The sequence below is a fragment of the Chaetodon trifascialis genome, chromosome 13 (assembly GCF_039877785.1).
Source record: "Chaetodon trifascialis isolate fChaTrf1 chromosome 13, fChaTrf1.hap1, whole genome shotgun sequence".
Classification (NCBI taxonomy): domain Eukaryota; kingdom Metazoa; phylum Chordata; class Actinopteri; order Chaetodontiformes; family Chaetodontidae; genus Chaetodon; species Chaetodon trifascialis.
The window spans coordinates 4296363-4319671 of NC_092068.1; the positions used below are offsets into that span (position 1 = coordinate 4296363).

At 40.8% G+C, this 23309-nt stretch overlaps 1 protein-coding gene and 1 non-coding gene across 5 annotated transcripts in view; one reads left to right on the forward strand and one right to left on the reverse strand.

Annotated features, from left to right (window-relative positions):
* The window catches only part of ltbp1 (latent transforming growth factor beta binding protein 1), a 175920-nt gene that overhangs the window by 76134 nt on the left and 76477 nt on the right, over positions 1-23309 (forward strand). For all 4 annotated transcript variants that reach the window (XM_070978139.1, XM_070978140.1, XM_070978141.1 and 1 more), the window contains exons 6-7: positions 14259-14465; positions 20799-21100. In XM_070978139.1, the coding sequence (XP_070834240.1) occupies positions 14259-14465; positions 20799-21100 (509 nt within the window). The remainder of the gene's footprint in view (positions 1-14258; positions 14466-20798; positions 21101-23309) is intronic.
* Positions 6075-6146, reverse strand: trnag-ucc (transfer RNA glycine (anticodon UCC)). Its single transcript has one exon. It is a non-coding gene; the product is annotated as a tRNA-Gly (tRNA).

Here is a 23309-nt window from a genome sequence, read left to right on the forward strand (position 1 = left end):
ACAGAAACCACATAATCAAGTTATTTATGAATGAAGGGTTTATTAAATTATTAACCACACATGTAACTAATAACTACTAAACATATAAATGAGTGAATAAATGCAACCATGAATAAATGCAATGAATACAGCAATGAAAAACTTTAAGTTTGGTAGCTGTAGTTTAGTATTTAGGGCAACCTGAGAAAAGATGTGTTTTGAGCTTACTTTTTAATGAATCGATTATGCTAGCCTCTCAAATTTGGTTAGGAAGACGATTTCAAAGAAGAGGGGTTTGGTAAGAGAAGGCCCTACCACCTGCTAAGGTTTCACTTCTTTTTGGAATAGTCTGGAAACTGACATTCTAAGATTGTAGAGCCCTAGCAGGTATATGAGGAGTGACTAGAAGCAATAGGTAGGATGGTGCCAGTCAAGTAAAAGATACAAGTTGTAGTTTGGCAATAGTTGGCTTAGGCAAGCCACAGGAAAGCGTAGGTGGTCAATCCTGGTTAAGACAAATGCATGAATGAGTGTTTCAGCAGCATGAATCTTGGTAATATTGTGGATAGGACTGGGCGATAAAACGATATATGTCTCGCGATAGACACGTAATCAAGATCAATAAAAGATGCGTTCGATAAAACATTCGATATTTTTTTTTCTTCTTCAGAAGTTCATGCAACCAACCTTGCGAAGCAACAAAGGCACTCGCTCTCAGGTAACCGAGCAACGTAGGGAGTAATTACTGATCAGTGGGAGTGACACGCTAGCACAGCAATCTTGTAACAGTATCATGTTCGGTTGTGCCATCTCGTTGTCTCCTGTTTGATGCTTCGCAAGGAGTGAGATGAGAAATAGAAAGTGAGCGCTGCAGAGAGCGAAGAAATTGTCGATAAAACAGGGAAAGTCAGCTCGCCAGTATGGCAGTTTTTTGGATTTTATGTCGGACCATAGTCAGACCAATGTGGTCTGTAAATTGTGCAAGACTGTCGTCCTCACCAAGACCGGTAACACCACAAACTTGTTTAACCACCTTAGCCGCACTCACCCTTTGGAGCGCAGCCGTATTCGCCAACGTCCAACAATATCTGCAACCGCAGCACCACTGCAGAAGCAGCAGACCACCATGCAGAGGTATCTGCTTCAGTGCCTGATGACAAATCATCTAAAAGGCACAAAGACATAACGGAGGCAGCGGCATATCATATAGCTAAAGACATGCTTCACTGAGCACTGAGGAGAAGCCAGGTTACAAACATCTCTTACACGTGCTTTTTTTTTTTTTTTTAACATACTTGCAATAAAAATATAATTGAAGAGTTCATGCATGTTTAGAGTAAGAAGAGTGACTAAAGTTGTTCATATGTCTAGGCTGGTTTTATAGTTCAATCAATCTTACTGTACTGTCTATCATGTTTGTTTATTTGTTTGTTTGTATGTTACAGATGTCAAGTCTACCTCAGTTTCTGCTATGTTTCCAAAACACTGCACATATGAAAACATTTTATTCACCAGAAGGTGAATCAGCTTGTGAACTTTCTGCACTAAACCTGCAGAAAAAAAGTTCTCAGGTTTACATTTTTACACTTTTATTTACATTTATTATTTGAGTGTTTTCCATGGTTGTGTTGACATTTCCTTTCCTTTCTGCCTTGATAGCTAAGGGGATTATAATCAGAGGAAGGTTAAATTTAAAATAAAAATGTTTAAATTGAATGTATTTTTCACCTGGTCCTTATTTTAAATAGGTAATAAAAACTATCAACAATTATCGATATCGACCGATATAAAACACTTATATTGTGATACAGTTTTCAGCCGTATCGCGCAGCCCTAATTGTGGATATAATCTTCAGAGGAGTGACTAGGATCAAATTTAATGCCAAGATATGATATGTACAGTAAATGTCATATATATCAGGGCCTGTAACTATATACATTGATGTGCTGCTTCTGTTGTCCACTGGAGGGACGTGAAAATGCTGTGTGAAGGGGCTAATTAAACCCAGTGGTAGTCACCTCTATCTTATGGTAGTCACAACTGCAAAAGTGGAGTGTTGGCCAAGCGACCTAAGAGATTTGGTCTGGTCTGTTCTTTTTATTGGCAAGCCACTCAGGATGCACCTGAAACACAGGGATTTAATGGAGCTTCATAAAAGAAAAAATCATTCATGGAAGCTTGTGGCCTTTGTTCTGGAGTTGTCTAACTGTCTGTGACAAGTGGACTAAATTCTGTAACATTTAAAGTTTTGTAGATTATAATTTTGATGACTGTATTTCTGTAAAAGGTTCTACTGAATCTCTTCTCTCAGATTTCTCGGTAGAACTCTTGTTTATTTTGGGAATACAGAGCAATAAAACAGATATTTATAGGTTGATTGATCTAACCCACTATTGATATTTTGATCTTCAGAGAATGTTGCAGATTCACCTCCTTGCACCTAGATCTGACTGATGGTGGAGAAATAGAGATTCAGTCACATGTGCCTGTCCAGGCTCGCTCCATACCTCCCCTGCCCTCAGTCTACCTTCCCTTCCTTCCTCTGTGTGTCTTGTCTGTGTGATAGGGTGTGGATCTGAGCCAAGGAACTGGAAAGCTTTAAGCTTATTTGCAGTCCAGACCGAGCTCAAAGAGCCGAGACAATAAATCGCACTTGTCTTGTTTATCGTACTTACCTGATGAGAGAGGTGGTGAGGGAGGAGTGTTGAGTGTCATTATAAAATGGAAGGATTGGTTGGATCTTTTTAAACTCAGCCAACAACCATGATGAAATTTTAGCCAGTTAACAGAGGTGTCAGGTCCAGAAGATGAGGCTTGGAGAGGGATTTATCAGTGTCTCAGCAGGTTCTCATAGACAGGAAAAATAGAAAGTTCTAAACTCTAAACTGATATAGTATGAAAATGTTTTGAAAAATATCTCTTATTTGGAGTATTTATTACTTACTTGAAATAATTATCATATCACAGCTTTCTTTTGTGGTTCTTTTGTAACCAAATGTGGTCTGGTCATATTAGATGCCTCAGTGCTTTTCACCAGCTAATCAGCAGAAAAATGCTCCATGGGACATCAGCCCAGTTCTTCATCCATCTGTCTGATTGTCTCCAAGCCTATCTGTATCTCTGTTTTTCATGACTTTTTCTGTCACATTGTTTCTTGTTATGTAATGGTAGATTTAAAATAAAATATGTAAACCACTGACTTTTAAAGTCATCAAGTTCTTTTAGAACTGAGGATATCAATTTATGAGACTAACTCCACTTTTTAAGCCACTGATCCCGCATGGTTCTAGTTACTAGCTCCATTGCTGAAAACCAGCCTGTGATTTCCCAGTATTCACTCCAATCTTGCAACAAGCTCTAGGTTTTTTTGTTTTTGTTTTTGTTTTTATTTTTTTTAGCCGCATGTAAAAATCAAGGTTGTCAGACTTTTTGTGTATGTTGAAAGTATGGAGTTGCATCACTGAGCTCATTTGATGAGTCAGTCCTTCACAGAACTTCACTGGCATTGGCTGCACAATGCATGCAGGTTAGATTTCTGTCGGGCTTGATCCCGACTCTCTCTGATGTTGTGCAAAGATAAACAATGGTAATCTCACAAGACTAAGATGGCTGCAGTTTTTGGAGCCAGGCGCCACAGTTGCTCTTCACCGACTGCAAAACTTCAGACATGAAGGGAAATGCCTGGTATTTCTATGATTTAAGAGCTGATTGTCCCTGCTGATTTTGCACTATGAATGTTTAAACAACAACAGAACAAATGTCTGTTGGTGACTTTTATTGGTCAGAGAGGCTGAATACATTCAGTATATATTACAGATTGCTATCATAGACTGCAATCTGTGGATGTTCTAATCTACAATATGAATTACTTATTACCTAATTAATTAAATCTTACTTATTACCTAATTAAATCTTCACGTTTCTGATCAAACCATCAGAAACCTACTGGTCCCATTAGAATGTAATACAATTAGAAAGCTACGGGTTCCATTAGGATCTAAAACTATTAGAAAAAAATACTGAGAAACCTACTTAGAAACAATTAGAAACCTACTGCTGCAACAGAAATTGTAGCAGAGTCCTAACACTGGGCCCCAGAGACATGTCTATACATATGTGTAATCATGTACACTGTAAGAAAAAATTCTGTTAAAAAACCCCCCAAAACGGTCAAATGACTGGCAGCTATGGCTGCCAAACAAAAACCCTAAAATTAAAGTAAAATATTGATAACAATATATCTGATTCAAGTAAAATTAAACTTTCATTAAAGGTTCTACATAAAAATACCATTATTCTACAGATTTTTCCTAAATTATTACAATCTAACACCTTCAATTTAGTGTGTTAACACATGCTCAAGATTGTAAACTGCATAAAAAAGATTAAAATCATCTGTAACTTGCAGGCTTTGTGTTTAGATGAATGTTTAAATATGTAAAATAATGTTAAAAACCTGCAGAAGTACAAGCTGCAATATTTAATGATTCAGTTTTTGTAGAATTACAGTTTTAATGTAATACACTTAATATTATAACTATTGTACTGACTAAAAATATCATGTTAAAGGTTACTGTGAAATATCCTCAACTGAAAACATACTTAGGAAATACAGAATAGATACATCTAAAGATCAGAATCAGAAATCCTTTATTAATCCCCGAGGGGAAATTGTTTTCATTGTAGCGCTCCTTACAGGAATGGAATTACAATAAAATTAGAAAATAAAGAAAGAGAAAAGAGAGAAAACTATATACATATAAAGCAAATATAAAAACAAATATTAATATTGAGAAAAAAAAATATATATATATATATACACACCACAAATATACCACAAAACATAGACAGAATATAAAACAATATATATATACTGAGAAAAAATAAACAGTATATACAAACAGGTGTGCAAATTATGTGCAAAGTATTACAAATGAATGTGCAAGTAACAGATGTGCAAAGTTTAGTCAGATATGTAACAGATGAGTGAAAAGACCAGTGAAGTCCAAGGGCCATTCAGAGGGAGGAGTTGTACAGGTTGATGGCCACAGGCAGGAATGATTTCCTGTAGTGTTCAGTCCTTAGTTTAGGTGGTATGAGTCTCTCACTGAACATGGGCCTGGAGCCTTGTTTGGGTGGAGTTTCATCAGCTGTCTTTTCACCTGGTCAGCAATGAAGCACACTGTGGAGGTGGCAGCTAGGGGAGGGGTTTAGTCCTCAGGTTGGAGTGTAAAGTCTGTCTGGCAGTCTGAGGAGGTGTGAAGAGGGCTCACAAAGGAGGATGGGGGGGGGGGGGGGGAGGAGAAGGAGAAGGAGGAGGAGAAGGAGAAGGAGAAGGAGGGGGGGAGAGGGGAGTGGATGATGATGGTCGTCCAGGACAGACAGCAGAGGAGTCAGAGGGAGGATGAGCCAGGCCTGAAGTGTCAAATCTGTTAAATCTGTTCATTTGCCTTGTCAGCGCTTCCCTCAACTGCTCTGCTGCTTGTCCTGAAGCCATTGATGGTCCTCATACCAAATGTATGCAAATGTATCTTTCTTAATCTGTCCATCATTGAATCTTCCATTGTTTCTCAAACAAACAGAAGCACATGGCTCATTATAATGCAGAATGACGTCACCTGTTGGACCTCACGTTGGACATTTAATGATCGATCATCACTCCGTTTATTCAATTCAATTCAATTCAATTCAATTCAATTCAATTCAATTCAATTCAATTCAATATTCCTTTATTAGTCCCACGAGGGGAAATTCCAATATACAGCAGCATCAATAAAGTGTATAAAGTATTAGAACAAGTGCAATGCAAATTCAAAACAAGTATATATACAAGAGTGGGATAAAAGAATAACGTCATCCTAAGAAATTGTAGATAGTATTTACAAATTGTTATGCACTGATAATTGCACATTATTGCATTATTGCACAGGTTATTGCACAGATTGTAAACATATTATTGTACCGATTACTTGGTTGTACAGTCTGACGGCTGCAGGAAGGAATGACCTGCGATACCGCTCCTTCACACACTTTGGATGTAGCATCCTGTCACTGATGGAGCTCCTCAGTGCAGTGAGTGTGAAGATATGCTTTCTGCGATGGCCGGGAATCGAACCCGGGTCAACTGCTTGGAAGGCAGCTATGCTCACCACTATACCACCATCGCTGTTTAAATTCCACAACTCAGATTCGCTCAAAATAAAAAAGGCAAGCAGATGTAAAATAATCAAGGTAATAATCCAGGTAATGCATTACTAGTGGTTCACTAGTCAGGACATGTGCTTGTTGAGGTCGGCATGTTACTGGCTTGGTAACAAAGTCGTCCATTGAAGAGGAACATATTTTTTTTTGCACTGTAACGTAGCGTTAGAAAATATTAGCGTTACCACATTTCCTATTCAAGCACGATATCACCATTACGTTACAGCAAACACATATGTGTCGTAAGGCTAATGAAATCGGCGTCGTTAGTGTTAATGTTTACAGCTATCAGTATAAGTAAGTAGCTCAGTGTTTACGTAGCCAATTAGCTTAACGAGACAACTGTCCCTGAAGTTGAACCAGCCACAACGACATGCTTCCTTTTCAGATGCTCGGGCATCACCGTCATCCTGCCATGGGAGGCAAGTTCTGCCTTGTAGATTCTGCATTGCACGTGCTTGTCTTTTGTTTTGTGAATGCTCCCAAACTTTTGAGCTCCGTTGCCGGGTAGACATGATACTGGTCTGGCATAACTTACAGTGACATCACGGCTGACGCCGATTACCATTACTGCGCATGTGCATCAAGGACAGACAGGCAGGCATCAAGGGTACAGCGACAGTTTTGAGGGAAAAACAATGCTTCAAAAAAATACACGACGCGTCGACTACTAAATTAGTCGTCGACAATTTTGATAGTCGACGTAGTCACGACTAATCGTGGCAACCTTACTAGTGGACCAACTGACTAGCGCTGATGATTGTGCACCCTAACCATTCAACCTGACGTGTTTTCAAAAAGAAGGCGCGCACAGTTGTCATTGGCCAGTTTCTTTGATGACAGCCACATTAACCAATCATGTTCAAAGCAACATGGTGAGACAGCCAATAGCAATTGTTACGTAGTATCTTTTTCTTTATCAAGAAAAGATGATAAAGAAAATAAATGAATGGTTTAGTTTTATTTGTACATTACATAAGCATCTCTCTCTTTCTCTCTCTCTCTCTCTCTCTCTCTCTCTTTCTGTCTCACACACACACACACACACACACACACACACACACAGATAGATAGATAGATAGATAGATAGATAGATAGATAGATAGATAGATAGATAGATAGATAGATAGATAGATAGATAGATAGATAGATGTAGCGGCCTCGAAATTCCCCTAATTTCATGCTGGGGCCCTGGCGGGTCCGTGACCGGTCCCTGCTCTGCAGTAGGCGGGTTCGTGACTGTAATGAGATCCCCCGCGATGACGTCATCGGCGTGGGGCCAACTCGTAACGCCCCTAAGCTCCATTTGCGGAAAGTACCTGCACTCTCTCGATCAGTCCACCAGGAGGAGCAGTCATTATTACCGTGTCAGCTTTGCTGAGTCGTTCATTAGATCTGCACATAGCCTCCACTGCTGTAAGAAAAACTGCTTGTCTAGTAGAGCACCCTGTGCAGTTTTTTAAATGTAATTATGCTTAATCATCCACATTATTGTAGTGCTCGTTCACAAACTTCTTGGATCTGCTCATCTGCCCATCCTGCCTTTTCCTCCACATCTCTCTCCACCTTTGGAGAGGCTCCCGCATGCCGAGTGATTTGTGCCCAGAAAATTAATCATGAATAACAGAAGTTGTGCGTCGCGGTTTTCTAGCATTCTGAACTGCTAAACAGTTAAATGTTTAATACTCTGCCTGATTCGCGGAGCCACTTTCAGTTGGTGGGTTTCCTGTTTGTAGCGCATTTTAGATTTGCGGGTCGCTATTTGATGCGGTTACTGGACAGAAATCATTTACAGTGCGCTGAAGAGGGAGGGACGGGAGGATGAAATGCCAATTTCAGCCTGTGATCTGTTAGTCTGACTGAACAGCCTCATGGAAGTGATATTTTACAGTTCTACATATTTTAATCTAACGAAATTCGTTAAAACAAATCACTTGGTGCTTTCGCTTTCATTCGCCTTCACAGGCGGCTGCGGAGCGCCGCAGACGGCTCGCACTGTGCACTGCGATGTTCAACATCATAGGCTTAATATACTGTAGTTAATTATCACTGATCTTTTTCATCACTCTGTCTGTGTGACTGTCTGTGTCCTCCTCTCTGTGTCTCTGTCTCTTTTTTCAGACTGTTCACGCGATGAATATGAACAGTAACTATTAAAAAAAGTTATAGTCGCGGGTAAACATAGTGCTCAGAAGCACACCAAGAATGCATTTTTTACGTCAGGCGTTGTGCACGCGTGTTTGATATTAATATTGTGCCGCTGCACCTCAAATAAATGTTTTTTTGGGAAACGGAAATGTTCAGCATGACTTCATCATGTTAGACCAGGCAGACAGGTTCTTACTACAACATCAACTCTCCCTCCGCAGCCAGCGAGCCTCATCCCCCGCCCGGACACCTACATTCAATCATGAATAATCCTAATGGGCCAATCAGACCCATGAAAAAAAACAGTGTTGTGGGGCATAAAGGGCCAATGGGCCGATGTAGATGGGCCAATCTACTTGTTTTTATTGGCCAATCAGTTAACACACACACATGAAAACGGCCAATAAACAGTGAAATCAGTATCATGAGTATTTCTCAGATGATGATTTCTGTATCTGTCTAATCCGTGGCATGCAATATTTTGTTTCATTGTTTCAGCTGTCGTGGCCAAATCTCTTGTTAACTTATTAAGCTCTTCCGCACAGTGTGACATCTATTTTAATTATTAGAGAGCTGCTCTAATGGCCACTGATAGACTGTCCATCCTATTCTATAAACTGTTGGTGGTTTGTGAACTTCACTGCATTTGTGCATTTGAATAAGTGGTGTTCTAACTCAATGGATGGTCGCCAGCCAAACAGGCTCCCAGCCCCCACTGTCCCACAGACTCGCTATGGCCAGTAAAATAGGTGGAGGGCGGAGGGGAGCGCGTACCTCCAGTAATTAAAAATCAATTTGTGCCACAGATATTAATATTGTGTCGCTGGCTACTTTATAGACTTCACTAAATGTTTCCATTACACTTAATTACATTTATGGATAAGCCAACTTTCCCACCTCCCTCATGCATCAAAATGTATATTATCAGTCCGACCAGGAAATCTTGCGATCGCAAAAATTAGCGCATATCCAACCAATACTAATATGACTGTCTACTGGCCGCTTCCTGGTCTATTTTTGCCGAGAGCCGCGCGCCTGTTACAGAAAACATAGGCGAGCCCTGGAATCTCCAGATGACGCGCTCTGCTCCTGCAGCTCTGTCTCTGTTCCAGCGCATGTAAAGTAAAATTAGGTCATCATTTTTGTTGATAATTATCAAAAGCAAACTCTATGTAAACAGATGGAGCCTGTTTATTCTTGGAGTCACAGGCTGTTTTGTAAAGCTACATCACTTTTATGACTCAGGAATGATTTTGTAAATTTTTTTTCGAAGAAGAAGATAATATGCAGCAAAGGGCTGAAAGACAGAATCGAACCCGTAGCCGCTGCAGAGAACTTCATACATGGGGCGAATGCTCTACCAACTACGCCAACTCTCCACCACATAATTTTGTAACTTTGAGCTGATGCTTCGTATTCTCAACTTAAAACTTGTTTTTTTTTAAGATGGGAACTGAATCTTTTCGACTGTTTCTGTAATGTGAAGTATGGTTATTATCATATAGGAAGTGATTATATACAACTTTTTTACATGAGTTTGTTTTTTTTGATCGCAACAATCACGAAAACATTCATACAGTATATTGTAAGAGAAAAACTTAGGAATTTTCTGTTTGCAAATCGAAAATATGCATTAAAACAGGCTGATGGAAACACACATTTAAGACTTTTTTAAGACTTTGTGCGAGAAATATTTTTCTAAGTTGATCTAAATAATCAACGTAAAGTAGTTGAGTAACTGTGACTGCCTAACTACAAATAAGCCTACTAAAGCAGATGAATGTAATGGAGTAAAAATCTTTGCCCTTGAGATGTGTTCCTGTGAGGGACACGCCATCTCCTGGTGACACCCTGCAATTGAATGAAGAGGCGTGTTTATAGTGGATTCTGGGCACACCCCCAAGAGGAGGGGGGGACTGGTAGCTGGCTGGCAGCCGGCTGGGAGCCGGCTGGGAGCTGGATGGCCTCTAGCCTGGAGGGGAATTTTGAGGCTGCTGCATCTGTACGTACATAGACACCTTAAAATTACAGAGAAAAATATAAGTATGGTCATAAACCTTTATATAAGGAGCTACATATTTAATTACAGAGTGTTAATGTAAAAGTACACATAAATATAAAACTAGTAAGATTTACCTTAAAATGACAGAGAAAGATGTTTGATGTCAATGTAAAATTACGCCTAAATGTAAAAATAGTAAGAGTTATATTAAAATTACAGAGAAAAACATTAGAATGTTAATATGGACTTAAACTGTTATATAACGAACTACATATTGAATTACAGATAATTACTGTCATTTTACATAAAATTGTATGTATTTTTTCTGTAAAAAAATGAGAAATAAATGTATTGATTATTATTGTCAAAATACTTAAAATAACAGACACGTTGTTAATTTACAGATATTGTCTGTAATTTTTATACTATTTAAAAAAAAAAAGTACTGTAAAATTTAGTCAATTATCATAAAATTAGGATTTTTTAAAAATTATTATTTATTTATTTATTTATTTATTTTACAGTGTACTGTATAGCCCACACAAGGACCCACTGGAAATCACAGATGTGATCGCCAAAGAGGGCTATAACATCTGTGTTCCTCCATCACATTAGGAACCATTAGAGACCACTACACCCTGTAGTGACCACTAGACCACTGTATAGTGACCATTAGACTGGTATAGAAACACCTGGAACCATTAAGACTTCTGTAGGAACCATTAGACTCCTGTAGGAACCATTAAGACTCCTGTAGGAACCATTAGACTCCTGTAGGAACCATTAAGTCTCCTGTAGGAACCATTAGTAGGGACCAGTTAAAGTCCTGTAGATTTGTGTAGGAGATAATAGAATTCCATTAGAAAAACAAATTGAACCATTAGGAAAACATAAGTAGCCATTAGAAACCATTAGAAACCACCAGGAACCATTAGAAACCAATAGAATATGTCTCATGGTTACCTCATGGTTTGGTGACCAGCATTCCATGCTGGTTATGCTGGTCACCAGCATCCTGTGCTGGTTATGTTGGTTCACCAGCATCACTAGCAACAACATGCTGGTCCACCAGCATTATTAGCAACACCATGCTGGTGTACCAACATAGCTATGTTGACTCACCAGCTAAACCAGCATCAATCCAGCATAAACCAGCATAGACCAGCATGGAAATGATGCTGGTCTATGCTGGTTTTTCTTACAGGGTAATCAGGGATAGTTTGGTGATAGCAAAAAAATTCAGGGAATGGCTTGACACCACTTATGAGGATTATTTTTTAGATCTGAAAGATTTCAGCCTGTTGTATTTGTATCCTATTTGGCCTGCTGCAGTCCCTGGAGAGTGGATTTAAGTGGTGTTTTTCCAGCTCCTCTGGCACATTTTCTCCTAGGTGAGTGCAGCGACTAGCCAAGTGCTGAGAGCTTTCTGGCTTTCAGCTCATGTTTCCTTTATTAAAGATGCCTGTAGCTGCCAGCTCATTTTTGTCAGTTGTAGTAGTTAGCACTAGCAGTCCAGACAGTATTGAACCATTTACGGTTAAGATTAAAACAAATTTTGGTATGGAAGGTGAGTTGAGTGTGGGAGGAAAGGCAGGAGGACTTCTAAAAGACTAAGATAGGTGAAGCACTTTATTTACAGGAAAGCAGATAGGCATTCTTCTTGCCATGCCTTATATTTCACATACTGTGACTCGTGCATAGACTGTATGTGTCATTTTTAGCAGCAAGCACTGTCGAAAATGTGTCACGGATGGGATCCAATTGCAGACCAAGAGGCTGAGCTGGTGTAATTCAGTAACTTCATTAAGATGATAAACAACAAACCAAGACTTACAGGCAGGTGAGGGTCAAAACCACAGTAAGAGTCCAATGAAGCCACAAAATCCACAAAGCTCAGGGAAAACAAAGAAAAAAATTCAAACCAAGGGAGCATAAGTCCAGTACAAGCAAAGTCCAGGGAAACAAAGCTGAAGTCCAAAATCTCTAAAACACTGGGGAAACACTCACAATGGCAGGACCGCTTGACACAAATGGTACAAAGATGAACTGGCAAAGACTGAGGGAAACACACAGATTTAAATACACAGGGAGAGAAGACTAACAAGCCACAGGTGATAAAATATGATAAATAAATGAGGGACTGGTGATACAAATCAATCACAATGCAGGAAAAAACAGGAAGTATAGCAAAAAATGACACAAGAAACTTTCAACATAAAACAGGAAATAACAAAACTGACACTCAGAACTTTGACAAAGCAAAAGTCCAAAAAAGTCCTTAGTGGATGCAAAGTTTTTAACCTCCTCCAATAGGGAGCTACTGTCTGCTGTGTTTATGTTGGCCAGTTCATTCTGTTGAAAATGTGTCATGGACGAACAAGGGATTGAAACCAAATACAGACCATAATGTTGAGCTGGTGAAGTTCAATAATTTTATTAAGATGATAGACAACAAACCAGACTTACAGGCAGGTGAGGGTCAAATCCACAGTAAAAGTCCAATGTAGCAACAAAATCCAAACAGAGCAGAAGTCCCAAAATGAGAAAATAAGCAAGTCCAGGGAAAAAAAAAAGAAAAAATCTAAACCAAGAGAGCATAAGTCCAATACAAGCAAAGTCCAGGGAAACAAACCAAGAGTCCAAAATCTCAGAAACACTGGGGAAACGTTCACAAGGTAGGAACTCACATGGCAGGAATGCTTGCCACAGTTGGTACGAAGACGAACTGGGAAAGACTGAGGGAAACACGCAAACTTAAATGCATTGGGAGGGAAGACTAACTAGCCACAGGTGACAACAAATGAGGGATAGTTGACGCAAATCAAACAATCACAAGGGTGGGAAAACATAGGAAGTACAGCAAAAGATGTAACACAAGGTAACTTTCAACATTAAACAGGAAATAACAAAACTAACACTCACAACTATGACAGCCATAAAAAAAAAACAAGCTGATTTTTACTGTAGTGATTTCTGTGGAGATTTATATTTGCATTTTTTTGATTTCATGATTTGCCCCGTAGTTTTACATGAATTAGACAGAATTTCATTTCTGTATCTGTCTACATAGATGGAAACTTTATTTAAATGCAGCTAAATTACTGCGTAAAAGAGTAACATTCAGCATTCATAGACAGAGCAGATGGTCCCACCTAGCCAGACAGAAACCTGCTAAATAACATAAAAGCCACAGACTCAAAACAACATCCCACATTAACTCACATGCAAAGTCTCCACCTTATCTAACTTCCAAACATGAACACACATCTTCTCCTGAACTTAAGCTTGTTGAACCACCAACCAAACAAACATCCACCCAGGAAAAGAGCGTTGCATAGCTAATTAGCTGCTCAGCTGCAGAACATTTGAATGGAGATGTACCTGCAAATGTCACTTTGGTCTGTTAGATGCTGGTTGGTTCTTCCTCTTCAGTATAAGAAGAGATGACCAAATGGCTACCACCACAGCTGAGTGTTGAAGTGCTGAATGATCTGCCAGTCACTGACAGACATTTGTAAGCTTTTCCTGTGTGTCTTTCCCATTCTCTTCCCCCCTTCCTGTCTCCAGCTGCACTCATCACATAAAAGCGAAAGACTAAAAAAAGAATAAGTCTTTTAATGACATGGATGTTTGCTTTGTGATAAAGTTTGTGAATGCAATACTGCTGGATGGCTGACATGCACATTTTGGATTCCCTGAGCTTTACATCAACACTGTGTTTACGAGTCCTTGGCCTTAGCCTTCAGATGAAGCCCAATCTGACTATGATGGTCTTAAGTCTAATTATTGACAGATGTGTTGAAAAGGCACACAAATGTGAATCCAAATACGCTCACAGGTATGTTGCGAATACCAAGTTAGTATTTGTGTGTGTGGGATTAGTGCATCAACATAATCTGATTCTTGTCCTTTTGTGTATCTTCTCAGTGGTGTGTCACCTGCCATGTATAAATGGTGGCAAGTGCAGTGCCAGGGACAAGTGTCAGTGCCCTCCCAGCTTTACTGGAAAGTTCTGCCAGATGCCTGTTCAGAATGGACACCAGCAGCACCAGCAGACATCAGGCAGCTACAGCCAAACCCATGTCCACTCCACACATACACTGCCACTTACCTACAGCAACGGCCAGAGTCCTGGTGAGTAAAAAGCACAATTGTGATGCCACTAGTACAATTAAAGGCTAACCAAATGGTTTTGCAAACTACACACGTTACACTTTCCTATTCCTTATCAGGGAACATCCTGTAAAGAATGCATGTTATAGCCCACAATTCACTCATGTGAAATATAATGTAAACTGGAGGCCAATCAGAAATCCTTTATTGATTCCCGAGGGTAAATTGTTTTTGTTGCAGTGCTCCTTACAGGAATAGAATTAGAATAAATTTAGAAAAGAAAGAAAAGAGAGAGAAAAACAGTATATACAACAGGATCTGCAAAGTTGAATTGGTCAAATATGTGTCAGTTTAAGTGAAAAGTCCAAGGGCCATTCAGAGGGAGAAGTTGTACAGGTTGATGGCCACAGGCAGGAATGATTTCCTGTCGCGTTCAGTCTTGAGTTTTGGTGGGATGAGTCTCTCACTGAACGTACTCCTGTGCCTGGCCAGCACATCATGAAGTGGGTGTGAGTCGTTGTCCAAGATAGTCCGTAACTTAGTCAGCATTCTTCTCTCTGACACCACCGTCAGAGTCACACTCCATCCCCACAGCGTCACTGGCCTTGCGATCAGTTTGTTGAGTCTGTCATCCTCAGCCTGCTGCCCCAGCACGCAACAGCGTAGAGAATAGCACTTGCCACCACAGACTCATAGAAAATCCTGAGCATAGTCCGGCAGATGTTGAAGGACCTCAGTCGCCTCAGAAAATAGAGACGACTTCCTGTAGAGAGCGTCAGTGTTGTTTACCCAGTCCAGTTTATTGTCAATGTGTGCCCCCAGGTACTTGTAATCCTCCACAATGTCCACCCTGACCCCCTGGATGGAAACAGGGGTCACCGGTGCCTTGGTTCTCCTCAGGTCCACTACCAGTTCTTTAGTCTTTGCCACATTTAGTTGCAGATGGTTCTGCTCACGCCATGTGACAAAGTTGTCCACAGCAGCCCTGTACTCATCCTCATCACCCTTACTGATACATCCAACTATCGCAGAGTCATCAGAAAACTTCTGAAGGTGGCAGGTCTCTGTACACTAGTTGAAGTCCGTGGTGTATGGGGTGAAGAGAAAGGGAGAGAGAACAGTCCCCTGTGGAGCCCCAGTGTTGCTGACCACTCTGTCTGACACACAGTGTTGCAGGCACACATACTGTGGTCTGCCAGTCAGGTACTCCACAATCCAGGACACTAGGGGGGCGTCCACCTGCATCGCTGTCAGCTTGTCACCCAGTAGAGCTGGGCGAGTGGTGTTGAATGCACTGGAGAAGTCAAAAAACATGACTCTCACAGTGCTCGCCGGCTTGTCCAGGTGGGCGTAGACACGGTTGAGCAGGTAGATGATGGCGTCCTCAACTCCCAAGTCGGGGTGAACTGGAGGGGGTCCAAGAGTGGCTTGACCATGGACCGGAGCTGCTCCAGGACAAGTCTCTCCAGGATCTTCATAATGTGGGAGGTCAGTGCCACAGGTCTGTAGTCCTTTTAGGCCCTGAGCTGTGATGTCTTTGGCACAGGAACTAGGTACGACGTCTTCCACAGCATGGGGACCCTCTGGAGACTTAGGCTCATGCTGAAGACATGGTGAATAACTCCAAACAGCTGGGGGGCACATGCTTTGAGCACCCTGGGGCTGACACCATCAGGGCCTGTCCTCAGGTTGGAAGGAGAAGGAGGGGGGGGAGTGGGGAGTGGTTGATGATGGTCGTCCAGGACAGACAGCAGAGGAGTCAGAGGGGGGATGAGCCAGGCCTGAAGTGTCAAATCTATTAAAAAACAGATTCAGTTCATTGGCCCTGTCAACGCTGCCTTCAACTCCTCCGCTGTTTGTCCTGAAGCCAGTGATGGTCCTCATTCTACTCTGGACCTCTCTCAAGTTGTTTTGCTGGAGTTGCCACTCCAGCTTCCTCCTGTATTTCTCCTTAGCCTCCTTGATTTTCACCTTCAGTTCCCTCTGTATCATTCTCACCTCCCCCTGTTACCAGCTCTGAAAGCCCTCTTCTTCTCATTGAGGATGACTTTGATGTCCTCTGTCACCCACGGCTTGTTATTTGGATAACAATGGACAGTCCTGGCTGGGACAGTGGAGTCCACACAGAAAGTGATATAGTCTGTGATGCACTCTGTGAGCCCGTCAATGTCCTCCCCATGCGGCTCACAGAGTGCCTGCCAGTCTGTCACCTCAAAACAGCCCTGCAGTGTCTCATAAGACTCCTCTGACCATCTCCTCATGGTCCTTGTGGTCGTAGGCTGACCCTTCACCAGAGGCGCATAACAGGGAGTGAGGTGCACAAGGTTGTGATCTGACCTGGCCAGCGGGGGGAGGGGGGAGCAGCTGTATGCATCCTTGATGTTAGCATACAGCAAGTCCAGAGTTCTCTTCTCTCTTGTTGGACAGCTCACATACTGCGTGAATTTGGGCAGTGTTGTTGCCATGGTGACGTGGTTGAATTCACCCAAGATAGCGATGAATGCACTCAGGTGTTGGGTTTGCAGACGGGCCACGGCGGAGTGAATGACGTCACATGCCGCCATCGGGTTGGCAGAGGGGGGGATGTAAACAGCAACGATGATGGCATGTGAAAACTCCCTGGGCAAATAATATGGCCTGAGCCCAACAGCCAACAGTTCAATGTCCGGGCAACAAATACGTTCCTTGATGGTAATGTGACCAGCATTACACCATCAGTTGTTGACTAGAACGGCGAGCCCCCCTCCTTTACGCTTACTGCTCTCGGTGCAATTCTGGTCGGCCCGAACAGTCTGAAAGCCACTGATGGAGACGTCGTCGGGTATGTCCTGATGCAATTATGTCTCAGAAAAACAAATCAGACTGCACTCCCGGTACTCCCTCTGACTCCTGGTGAGTGCTGTCAGCTCGTCCGCTTTATTTGCCAGCGACCTCACGTTGCTAATGATGAGAGAGGGGAGAGACGGCTTGTATCTCTTCTTCTCAGTAAGCTTCTGTTGTCTCGACCCAGCTCTTTTCCTCCGCTGTTTCTGTCCTCCCCTGCGTCCTCTGTGTGTTTTCCTCCAGATTTCAGCGGGTCTGATGTTCTGGCCAACAAGCAGCGCGATCAGCTGATCTCTGGAGTAAACAATGCGCTGCACATCGGTGCTGTGTCCCACTGAGACTAGTAATTCCAAAGTGAAAAAACAAACTAGAACTCTCTCGGCCAACATGTTTGGAGAGGGCACAGCTTCAAAATAACTGTCATAAAATTGCAGGTATTAATAATAAAGAATAAGGCAAAAGAATTAGTAAAACTAAGAAAAGAAACAGGAGCGACTGCAACAGGCTGCATGCACGGTCGGCGCATGCGCACTAAATGGGCTAAAACAAGCATAAACGCTGGCATAGTCAGCAAATAACATATAAGGTCTATGTCTGACAATAGAATGTCTTACTGGCTAGTAACAAAAGAGACTGGAGGAAAAGTATACATTCACAATAAATCTGATGTGGATTATTTAAAATTTACAAAACACATAACCCTTCTCATCAAAAAATGGTGGCAGCATTATACTCAGTCTGTGTTAGTCATTGTAATTGTCTTCCTACCTTTTATGAGTGTTTGATTTCAGTTGTTGAAGATTTTCTTTTTTGCTGGCTCTGGTACAGTACAAGCATTTAAAATGTTACAGGAACAAACAATTAAATTATTACTTCTTCAGTAGCTATACAGTGGTTGTTCTATCGTCATTGTGTCAATTGCTGATACCTGATTTGAGCGGGTGGTGAAGGGACTACCACAGCTCAGCTGATCTGCTCCAGTTAGGTTAAAGTGGGGTAAAAAAGAGGGTGACTAACAGAATCTCCCCATAGTTAAACAACAGCAGTGTTAATGAGATAGAGAGAACCCATTGAGCAGCTGAAAGAAAATGGAGGAAAACTGCCCTCACAGTTCACTATAGCATACACAAAGAAACCATGACTGTCTCTAACAAAGCAATACATCTGGCAAAAAAGGATTACTTTTCCTGAGGTTATTGCAGAGAATGCTGGGAACTTAAATATTATTCTTCACTATTAACCAGCTGCTCAGCACCACCAACACCCATGTGCAGTGAAGAACTTGCATCGTTTTTCAATTACAGAATAACCTGAATCAGAGTCAGTGTTGCTGCTGATGTAAACACAGATGACCTCAGCAAACCGTGTAAAAAGATAAAAGCATCAAAAAATTCTGTTAGGCCTAAGGTCAGTGTTTGTTGTCACACTTATGCAGACAACACACAACTGTATATCTCTGGTGAACCAAATGATGCTGCTGCAGCTATAGACTCCATTACTAACTGTCTTTTGACAATAAATGAATATATGAGCAATAAATTCTTAAAGTTAAATGAGGACAGAACTGAAGTCCAACTAGTCGGCCCTAGAACAAAAAGAGAAATGCTGTTTAACTATCAGGGAAAATTAACTCCTTGCATTAAATCTGAGGTTATGAGTCTTGGTGTCATCCTAGATTCAGATCTAAGCTTCAAGTCCCATATCAACAAAGTGACGAAAACTTCTTTTTTCCACCTTGAAAACATATCTACTAGGTACGACAACTTCTTTATCAAATACATCCTGAACATTGATTCATGCCTCTATTCCAAACCTACTCGATTACTGTAAAGCATTATTTACCAGCCTCTTGAAAAAAAAAAACAAAAACAGAGACTTCAGCTCATCCAAAACTCTGCAGCTCGGCTGTTAACCAGAACCAAGAGGAGAGAGCAGATTAGTCCAGTTTTAGCTGCTCTGCACAGGTTTCCTGTAACATTTGGAACTGATTTTAAGGTCCTCCTCCTTCTATACATATTCAGCTATACAAAGCCTTTAATGGACTTTAATGGACCAAGCTGCATTGCTAACTCCTTTGTTTATTGTTTGTCCTCAAGACCACTGTGATTATTTGCCGCTGGTCTACTGGAGGGTTCCAGTCGAAATAAAATCATTGATTCAGCCTTTGTCCATTACGCCCCAAAGCTCTGGAACACAGTACCTACAGACATCACTGAGGCCAGCTCACTGAATATTTTTTAAGAAAGCTAAAAACTTATCTCTTCACTCTAGTCTTTAAATAGCTATGACTTCCAGATTTTATGCATTCTTTGAAATCTATTTTAACCTATACTTTATTTAATCTGTGATTTGATGCTTTATTCTTTGTTGTTTTTCAACCTTATTCTACTCCATTTTTACCTATATTTTCTTATTTTATTCAACGGTTTTATGCATTGTCTTTATTTATATTTCCATCCTTATTATCATCATTAAGTGAGTTTTATTCTCCATCCTATTTTACATCAAATTTTAAGTGTTTATAGCCTTTAACTAGCTGTGACTCCCTAATACAGGTCTGGAACTTTTGTGCTTTGCATGCTCATGCTTACATACTGCTGTACTTCCTTTAAAATGTTGTATTTTACTTGATTTTATGATTTCTTTGTACTCTCTTTTTAACTCAATCAATCAATCAATCAATCAATCAATCAATCAATCAATCAATCAATCAATCAATCAATCAATCCAGTGGGTTTTTTCTACATATCATTTTACATAAATTTTCTAGCCCTGTTTTTATGTTACATCTGTCCTTTTTAATGTGAAGCACTTAATACATGCAATTTCTTTGTTGAAAAGCACTTTCAGCAGCATTTCTTGAATGAAAGGTGCCATACAAATAAAGTTAATTATTGTCATTATTATTATTACTATAAACACACAAAAGGACACCATGGAGCAAGAGCAATTGAGGCTGATCACAATGCAGCCTGTAGATTACAGACTGACAATTGACCGTTTTATTCATTTTCTAAAGCATGTATAACCCTGGGCTGCACAGTGGCGCAGCAGGTAGTGCGCGTGCCTCACAGCAAGAAGGTTGCATGTTCTTCCTGTGCATGCGTGGGTTCTCTCCGGGTACTCCGGCTTCCTCCCAAAGACCAAAAACATGCTCATTAGGTTAATTGATAACTCTAAATTGTCCGTAGGTGTGAATGTTTGTTTGTCCTTACATGTGGCCCTGCAATCGGCTGGCGACCGGTTCAGGGTGTACCCCGCCTCCTGCCCATTGTAGCTGGGATAGGCTCCAGCCCCCCGCAACCCCGAAAGGGATAGGCGGTAGAGATAATGGATGGATGGATAACCCTAATGTCAACTGTTCACTTTTCACTTTAAGATTTCTTTTTTCATGATTATCCAATATGAAAAAAAATCATTAGTTGCAATCAAATTCTATTGTACATTTGAGAGTAATACCTAAAATGGCCTTTTTATGATGATAATGCACTGTAATAATTGTATTGCTCATGTTGTCCCATGTGCCTCCAGTGTTCAGCCCCAGCTTCGTCAATATCCACATCAAACATCCTCCAGAGGCCTCTGTCCAGGTCCACCAGGTGTCTCAGCTAGACAGTTTCCACAACAACGGGCACCAGCTGAAGGGCTCTCAGTCAGGCACCTCTTCATCGACCAGCTACAGCTACCACCACACAGAGAGCAGCCAGAAGATCCAGCACCATGGCTACAACATAGTTTATCCAGGCCAGCATGGCTACCAGACCCCCCAGTACCAGCCTGTCACCTCTAAGAACATGCTGGGTCGCTGCTTCCAGGAGACTGCAGGGAGTCAGGTACACTGTCAGTAATGTGTATTGTATGTTAGCTAAATACAACTGAAGACTATCTGATGGAGCAAGATTTGTGTAATTTGTAACAAATGAAAAGCAATCTTGACTTGTGTTTAGTTTAACAAAGTTAAAGGTAGTTTGAGGTAGGGTACACAATTACCAGCACTTAGCAAATAATTTAAACTGATTATTTTTGGGGATTGTTCACCTGGTAGAGTGTACCCCAGTGTATCAAGGCTGCGTCCTCACCACAGTGGCCAGGATCCATTCCAACCTAGAGGCCTTTGCTGCATATCCCCACTCTCTTTACCCTTACCTGTCTATCTCCAGCTGCACTTTCAAAAGTAAAAAGACAAAAAAATGAAGATTATAAGATATATTAGAAATAAATAAACAAAAACAATATTTTTTCATTTGATCATGAGAAAGGCAAGAGGAGAGTCTTAATTTCTGTAGAAAACAACTTCTCACAGAGTGGCATGGTGGCACCAAAGTTCAATACACATTTAATGCTTTGATCACAGTTTGCATTATTTAAAGGGACTTCTGGAACTGTTTGATCACTTTTTTAATTTACCATTTCCCTTGCCAGATGGAGATGATTCCTTCATTTGCATTCTCAGGAGCCAGTTGAGCTTGTGTTACAGGATGAAGTGTGGCGATGTTAACTCTGGCTATGTGAGACTACACAAAAAGCAATGTGAAAAAGCAGTTTCCCACATCCAAGCTACTATTCTGCTTATTTACTTGGCTTCTAATGAGGCTTAACATTCACATAGTTTAACTTGACTGTCCCTCAATATTAAATACTCCAACATTGCTTCAGCGTCTGGGTCTACAATAGATGCTAATCGCTACAGTAAAGCCAAATTCAACAGGCTAACCAATAAGACTTACAGGTTCTACATTTGAATCCTCAGAGTTTTCAAGTAGTTGTTGTGGGCACATTTCATTAAGTTAATCCACTGGATCTTCACTTCAGTGGGTAGTGGGAGAAGATGAAGACTTTTGTGCTGGTTCTTGCAGCATGTCCAAACCCACACCAATGCAAACAATACCCTGGACCATGTTTACACAAACATTCCTAGCAGCTGCAAACTCCTCCCTTGTCTCCATTTTGGACAACCAGCCCCCATTTCTTCTCCTGCCAAGTTACTGCCAACTGATTAAAAGGGTGAAACCATCAGAACGTGTGGACTATTGAAGCTACAAGAGCTCTACAGGACTGTTTTGAGTGCACACACTGGTATTTACTCAGAGATGCCACCAATCAGGAGAACCTCATTAGTATTGAGGAATACACATCATCAGTGACATCATACATCCATTATGTCGATGATGTGGTGATCACATGATCAAGTGATTCCTCAGTCCAAAAAATCTGGTCAAGTGACAAGTATGCATACAACACCACCACAGCAAGACAGAATGTTGGCATCAAGGAGAGACGCGTAGCAGGCAACCCAGAGCATCGCAGGCTACACTAGCAGGAGTGCCCCACCGTAAGAATAATAATATATGATAATAATGAATTTTATATGTATAGCACTTTTCATAGAGGAATTTTAGCTAAAAGTGCTTTTCAAGAAAGAAATCACATGCACATCACATGAGTCCTTCACATAGCAAGACAGAATGGGCATAAAAACAGTTAAAATTTGAATGTACAATAGGATGGAGAATAAAACTAATTTAATAATGATAATAAGGATGGAAATATAAATAAAGACAATGTATAAAACAATGTATAAAATGAGTAAAATAAGAAAATAGAGGTAAAATTGAGTAGAATCAGGACAAAAACAACAAAGAATAAAGCATCAAATCACAGAATAAAATAATAAAGTAGGTTAAAGGTTAAATTAGACTACAAAGAATGCGTAAAATCGAGTAAAATACAACATTTTCAAAGAAGTGCAGCAGCATGTAAGTGTGAGGCAAAGCACAGAACTTTCAGGCCTCTATCAGGAAGTCATAGCTATTTAAAGACTAGAGTGAAGAGATAAGTTTTTAACTTCCTTAAAAAATATTCAGCGAGCTGGCCTCAGTGGTATCTGTAGGTACTGTGTTCCAGAGCTTTGGGGCGTAATGGACAAAGGCTGCATCAATGATTTTCTTTTGCCTGGAACCCTCCAGTAGACCAGCGGCAGATAATCACAGTGTTCTTGAGGACAAACAATAAATGAAGGAGTTAGGAGCGATGGAGTGATAT